This window comes from Siniperca chuatsi, linkage group LG8, assembly GCF_020085105.1.
Source record: "Siniperca chuatsi isolate FFG_IHB_CAS linkage group LG8, ASM2008510v1, whole genome shotgun sequence".
Classification (NCBI taxonomy): Eukaryota; Metazoa; Chordata; class Actinopteri; order Centrarchiformes; family Sinipercidae; genus Siniperca; species Siniperca chuatsi.
The window spans coordinates 16,783,019-16,790,380 of record NC_058049.1 but is presented as its reverse complement, the minus strand read 5'-3'; the positions used below and the strand labels follow the sequence as shown (position 1 = coordinate 16,790,380).

Sequence of the window (7,362 nt, the reverse complement as noted above, 5' to 3'; positions counted from 1 at the left end):
TTCAAAGAAAAGCTTACTTTAAGAGGGCTAAAGATCTGTATGTGTTAGTTAACAGACAGAACGCAATGTGAACAACTTCTTAGTTAAGGAGCTAAGAGCAGAGTACAAGCTAATTATTGACACAAACTTGTTTTTACAGCAATCAGCAGCATGTTTAGAGCTCTCTCTCTCTCTCTCTCTCTCTCTCTCTCTCTCTCTCTCTCTCTCTCTCTCTCTCTCTGTGTGTGTGTGTGTGTGTGTGTGTGTGTGTGTGTGTGTGTGTGTCCTCACAGGAATAGCTCAGTAATATGCTGTTAAGTGTTGGTCATCTTTTTTAAAGGGTTTTTTTTTTGATGAAGGATGAAGTGTTCTTGGAATTACAGGTGAAAATAATTCACCAGAAACTTCACAGATGTATAGTAATACAAGCAGATATGAGTCAACCTTTGTATGTGTGATCATTTTGTGGTAGGGAGGGGCTGAGTAGGAGCACAAGTACACTGAGGGAGAGATAGGGAAGTCTGACCAGGCTGTCAGATGGATACTGCAGCACCTCAAAGCATCAGATGTTCCTCTCTCCTGGCTGTGATCATTCTCTTCTGTCCTCCACCATCATGGATCTCTTGTTTGTCACAAGAGGATTTATGATATTAAACAGAACAGTTGCTCTGACTGACACCAGCTATGCCCTTCAAGTGGATTTCTGAAACAAGCTAGACTCCTTCAGTATGCTGAACTATCCGTCACCTCCCATACGTCAGTGGCTCTTACTTTCCCTCCTGTTGTTGGTGTGTGGTTTGAACAAGGCAGCCTGTTCTCTTGGGGAGGGCAGGAAGATTTGGCAGCAACCCAAGCCAGGCCCCATCCTCAAAGACCAGTCTTTCCTTCATGATGCCTTCCCTTCAGGATTCCTTTGGGGTTCGGGGACGTCTGCCTTCCAGACGGAGGGAGCCTGGGATCAAGAGGGGAAAGGCCCATCCATCTGGGACCATTTCACCCACTCCACTGTCAGTGCTAATTTGGCAACTGAGACTGCCAACGTGGCTAGTGACAGCTACACTCGCTGGGAAGAAGATGTGGAGGCACTAGAGTATCTAGGTGTAAGATCATATTCTTTCTCTCTCTCTTGGCCCAGACTCTTTCCTGATGGGAATGCCAGAGGTCAGCCCAATACAGCTGCTGTGGAGCATTACAGCTGTCTCATAAAGAGGCTTCTGGAAAAGAAAATTGAGCCCATCGTCACTCTCCATCACTGGGACCTGCCACAAATCCTACAGGAGCACCATGGAGGCTGGAAAAATGACACACTGGTGGGACTGTTTGAGGAGTATGCTGCATTTTGTTTCCACACATTTGGGAGCCGTGTTAAGTACTGGCTCACAATGCATAATCCATACCTGGTGGCTGTACAGGGGTATGGGACAGGTGTGCACGCACCTGGAGAAACAGGGGGTCCTGCTGGCTCTCTCATTGTGGCCCACAACCTGATCAGGGTAAGTTAGACAGGGTCAATTGATTAATGTGAGTCTGTAGATGAATGCAGTTTGTACTCATACTGTGCTTTATCTGCCTGGTCTGTAAACGATAGTACATGAAGAAATTCTTTGATATAGACTTTCCGTGAACTTTGAACTTCTGTAGCTGTTTCAGTTTATGATGGTCAATGAATGTTTGCATCCTCCAAATGATTGTGAGGTCACAAGACAGTGAAGCAAGCACAGACTGCACCAGTGCTCTGATATTTTGTTGCAATCAAATTAAATCAATAAAGACTATGAAGTTTGGTTTCTTGCTTTGTAACATATAACTGGTGCAGCCATTTGCAAAGCCTTAACGCTCACTTTTTTATTTTATCTCCTCACTGTCTAGTTGATCACATTTTATTCTGACAGGTTTGTGATCAGTAAACAGGACACTTAAAGAGACATTGAGGTCAAAGTCCAACACATCAGCACGGTTGTGCTGGAGGGAAACAGTGTGTGACAGGAAGTCATGGAGATATGCCTCATTAATAATCACTTACGTTTATGCGGTCTAGCACAGATGGTATGTGTACAGCTAACACTGTGCAGATAGCATGAACAAATAGTAATTCTCTGGTGCCTAATACATTTTTTTCATGATTACTCTTTTATTTCTGCTAAGTAGGTTATGTCTCTGGTCCCATTTGTTTGGTGCTTATTTATCTGTTAGTTAGCACAATATCTCAAGAAAATATATACAACTTCAAATTCCATGAGGAACAAGTGATTATTTTCTTATCAACTACTGCATTTACAGTACTTTGTGTCTCATTTATAAAAGTTTTCTATCACTATAATAACACATTCAGAAGATTATACAGCTGTGGCAGAGATATGTCCTCTGTGAGTGCTTTAAAGTTTTTTCAGTGTTTTAAAAGCATGATAGGCCCTTTTCACAGCAGACATTTTGACTTGTAATTGTGAGAAAAGCACAGGTGCTACTGATAGCATTAATGATGGCTCTATTGTGTTCAATTGACAATGTGACCGTGAGCCAGCATGCACAATACCACTGACACTGAAACTGAAGCTAAATGGAATTCAGCCATCATTAATTTTATTATTTACATGTGTGCTTTTGTTACAGTGACATGTCAAAATGTCTTCTGTGAAAAAGGCCTATTGTACTATTATGATTGTGTTGTAGACTACAGTACAGTCTTTCATAATACTGTGTCTGCTGTGATTTCCAGGCACACGCCAAAGCATGGCACACCTACGACACCCACTTCCGTCCAACTCAGATGGGTAAAGTATCCATTGTTTTGGGATCCCACTGGGTTGAGCCTCAAAGAGGCCAAGCCACAGCTGCTAATGTTGACCTTTGCCAGCAGTCAATAGAGGCTGCCCTTGGCTGGTTTGCCAACCCCATCTTTGGTGATGGGGACTACCCAGTCTCTTTAAAAATCAAGCACGGGGCCCTCCTGCCCACATTCTCCCCTGAGGAGAAGCTCTGGGTGCAGACAACGGCTGACTTTTTTGCTCTGTCCTTCGGGCCTAACAACCTCCGTCTGGGCCGTGCCCTGGTCCAGTATGGGCAGACTGTGACCCCAGACCTGAGGCGCGTACTGGGCTGGATAAAGCTGGAGTATGGGGACCCAAGGGTGATGGTGGCTGAGGGAGGCTGGTTTTCTGAAGCCAGTGTGGGAAAGGAGGACACAGTGGCCATTTACCTGATGAAGAGGTTTATCAACCAGGTCCTGCAAGGTAAGAGAAGAAGTGGAAAGAGCAAACAAATACAATTTAGACAATGTAATGAGAGAAAAAAAAAATCTTTCCACTCTTTATTGCTGTGTTTTCTTTTACAGCTATCAAGTTTGATGGTGTGCAGGTGTTTGGCTACTCCGCATGGTCACTGGTGGATGGATTTGAGTGGAATTATGGCTTCACTGTTAGGCGAGGCCTTTTCTACATTGACTTTAGCCAACCAAACCGAACCAGGACCCCCAAGACCACTGCTCAGTACTACAGGCGTGTTGTCGCTGACAATGGTTTCCCGAGTGATGAAACCTCCAGAGAGCTCAAAGGCCGTTTCCCCTGCGAATTTCACTGGGGTATTGCTGACTCCACTTTACAGGTAAGAAGAGAGAGAGACTCAGAAGAAAAATGTTAAATGAATGGCTATATTCACCCTGATATTCTTTAATGTCTTTTCTGTTATTGTAGGTCCACTTCTACCCTTTCTCACCACAGTTTACTGACCCCCATTTGTACAGCTGGAACGTGACAGGAGACGGATCATTGCATCCAGTCCCAGGGGTGACGATCCACACCAGACGAACCCAGTGCACTGATTACTTGGCCATTCGTGGTCATCTTCACCTGTTTGCGTCCACTGGGGCATCTCACTACCGCTTCGCCCTAAACTGGTCTCTGATTTTACCCCAGGGAGACCTCTCTAATGTGAACACTGAAGCTCTGAGGTAGAAATACACATTTCAGTCTTCCCAAATTCGATTTGATTAATTTCAGTTCAATGCAATTCAATTCAAAACAAAAACATAACCTGATCCACACCATAGATTTTAGCCAGATTCAGATAAATTTAAAGATATCTGACTCAGTCTCTCTTTGTGTCTACATACATTAACTCTTGATTCTATGATCCTGTTTCACATTGTTATTGCATCTAAAAGGTACTACCGCTGTGTCCTGACCGAGCTCAAGAAGCTGGACCTGCAGGCTGTCGTTATTATCTACTACCCCACACACAGAGCTCCAAATCTGGGCTTGCCTGGGCCACTGCATGCCTCTGGTGGTTGGCTCAACTACAGCACAGTGGAGGCCTTTCAGGAATATGCAGCACTGTGCTACCAGCAGCTAGGCTCCTGGGTTCCATACTGGATCACCATCAATGAGCCAAACAGACTGATAGATGTTTATTCCAGTGGGAAAGAGAAGCATCAGGCAGCTCATAACCTTCTTCTGGCTCATGCAAAAGCCTGGAGGCTGTATGAGAGGGAACACTCTAGTCAACAGAGAGCACTGGTATCACTCGCATTACATGCTGACTGGGCCGAACCTGCAAACCCCTTCCTGGACTCACATACGGCAGCAGCACAGAGATTCCTTTTGTTTGAACTTGGTCGCTTCTTAGACCCACTGCTGGGAACTAGATATGAGGAGAAGCATAGCAAGGAGGACTACCCACAAGAAATAAAGGCATACCTGGAGGAGAGCGCTCAAGTGATGGGCCTCCCTGGATCCCCTATTCCTAGCTTTACTGAGACTGAGAGGGAGGAGCTAAGAGGGACATTGAGTTTTATTGCGCTGAACCATTTTACCACCCGTTTGGTCATTCCATATCCCTACACACAGGCAAATTTTCAGCAGAAACAACCCCCTGATCATGGCTGTCTGACCCATTCTGATCCCACCTGGCCCTCCTCCAGTCAAGGGCAGGCTCTTGTACCCTGGGGCCTGCGGAAGATCCTGAACTGGGTGAGCCAGAGATATGGAGGGGCTCTGCCCATCATCGTCACAGCCAGTGGGATTGATGACCAGGCTCTTGTGGAGGACAAACTCAGACAACACTTTCTCAGGAGTTATCTGCAGGAGGCCTTCAAAGGTGGGACATGCATTTCAGGTCGTTCATCTCCATCAGTCTGCCAATATGTGATGTTATTCTCCCATCCAGAATGTTTTGAGTAATCATTTTTCAGTAGTAGGAACAAAATGGACCTCTGCAGTGATCAGGATGTTGAGACAGAGGCAAAGCTCCTCAGGCAATACAGGTTTTATGACCATATTGTGTTGTATTATAAAACTTAGACTTAATGAGAAACCATGAAGATCATAAAAAAGAGGATGGGAGAGAAAAACAGTACTGTGACATTGTTGATTAGTGTTGTGTTCATACTTTGCCCTTTATGGCCCTTAGCTCACCTGTATTTGCACACATGTTGTTTTCTAACATGGGCATGTATTCTTAACATCTGGTTGTTTTTGTTAATCGTAAAATACAGTATATCCGGGTTACTCATATTGCACGAAGAGGAGGAAGAATTGGAGAGTCAATGTGTGATTCTTAACTCACATCTCTTTTATTCTCTTTTATTATATTTGTCTCCAGCTCACCAATTAGATGGAATCAACCTGCAGGGCTTCTACGTGTGGAAGCTGCAAGATCAACACGTCCCCCAGTTTGGCCTCTTCACTTCAACCCACCACCAATCCAAAGCCAAAGCTTCGGTCGCCGTCTACAGAGAAATCATCACTCATGGCGGTTTCCCTGAGAATAACACCATGCAGACCTGCAGGTTTAGTGAGCTGCATGAACCTTGCTCTGTATGTGAATGGATGTTCAAGAACAAAGCGATGCTGGTCTTTGGAGGTTGTCTCCTAATAACATCTGTTATGTTGGCGGCACTTGTCATCTTTGTCATCGTCACCAAGAGAAATCAAGCAAGAGGCAGGGGGAGGAGGGTGAACAGGAGGAGAAGAAGGGAAGGAGTCCCTGTATGCTCATGTCCACCTATTAAGTGCTGACTGTAGAGACTGTGTTTGGCTCATTGACAATAATGCTTGTATCTGTGCTTGTGTCAAATGTGTGATCAGTTTACCAACAATTACTTTCAAGAGAAAGTGTCTCCATTCATTTTACTGTAATAACGGGTTATTTAGATGGAGGGTGATTGGTTAGAAGAATTGTAAAAGCTATTTTGTTAGTGTGTTTCTACAGTTAAATGACTATAAGATGGCAATAGATTTAATGAATGCTAAAGACTCTGGCTCACATGTTGTTCTTTTACAAAAGTTGATTATGTGAGCTCTGTGGTTTACTTATAAAGGAGAAGAAATGCTTTACCTAACTGCTCACCTTACGTATGACCTCCATTATGGAGAAAATATGTCAATGGCATGATTCTAGGGTTGTAATAAAGGCAGCCAGCGATAATTAGATTGTATAGATCAGACTAAAATGTGACTTTTATATGACATACAATAAGTTTAGCTCAGATTTAATTGTGGATTGTGCCAATTTAAAACTTGTAAAACAACTTGTAAAACAAGTTTTAAAAATGTATTTTCAAATGGTATCCACTTAATTCAAACAGGAGACATGATGTTTGCTGTTTGCCAGACTGAGTCTCCATGGGACAATGATGCCCCCTAGTGTCACAGTTTGAAGCTCTGATGAAACTATGAAACTGTCTTTTGTTAAAAAAAAAATGGGAAGAAAACCAAAAAGTAGTGTATGCTCATGTGTTAGTGTCCAGCAATGTTTTTGACTGTGGGCCATTGAGATGGCTTTGCATTTTAGAAGCTGGCATGATTGTTGCTAGCATGTAACACATCTCCATCACTTTGAATCAGTAGCCTATATCTTAATTGATTTTCTAAAGTGCTTCTCTGAGGATTTTCTGGTCACTTAAGAGTAAAGGATTTTCTTTGAACTTCTATTTGTCCTTATCTGTCTTCAAAAGCATACACCCCATGAGTTCCATCTTTGATTTGTATGAAGTGTACTGTATATGAGAGACAGACACACTGGTTTAACTGGGATCAACAGATGAAAAAGAGTTGTTTGCTGTTTACTGCAGCAATGGAAAGCAACTGACTCTTCATGTTCACAAGACTGCATGTGATACACACTTGAGACTTGAAAACTGCTTACCAGACCAGTGCTGCCTAACTTCATCTTAGAGCATTCCTGACTAAAAGTAAGTGATCACATGGTAATGACTGAATGTATTTTGATAGTCATTGTCTGAAACCCTGTTTAGGTTTGTTCTGAGAACACTTTTATTTTGCATTAAAGATGATCTAAAATGGCACACTGACCTTGTTTTTCAATATATACCACCCCTATGGATATCATATGGTTTTAAAGATTTTAATAATAATGATAATAACAATA

At 43.1% G+C, this 7,362-nt stretch overlaps 1 protein-coding gene across 1 annotated transcript; it reads left to right on the top strand.

Annotated features, from left to right (window-relative positions):
* The first annotated feature begins 427 nt into the window (after window positions 1-427).
* Window positions 428-7,279, top strand: klb (klotho beta). The gene is made up of 6 exons (XM_044204786.1): window positions 428-1,472; window positions 2,696-3,209; window positions 3,311-3,579; window positions 3,669-3,925; window positions 4,139-5,070; window positions 5,575-7,279. The coding sequence occupies exons 1-6, from the start codon at window positions 708-710 to the stop codon at window positions 5,988-5,990; spliced, it is 3,153 nt and encodes a 1,050-aa protein (XP_044060721.1). The 5' UTR covers window positions 428-707; the 3' UTR covers window positions 5,991-7,279.
* The last annotated feature ends 83 nt before the right edge of the window (window positions 7,280-7,362 follow it).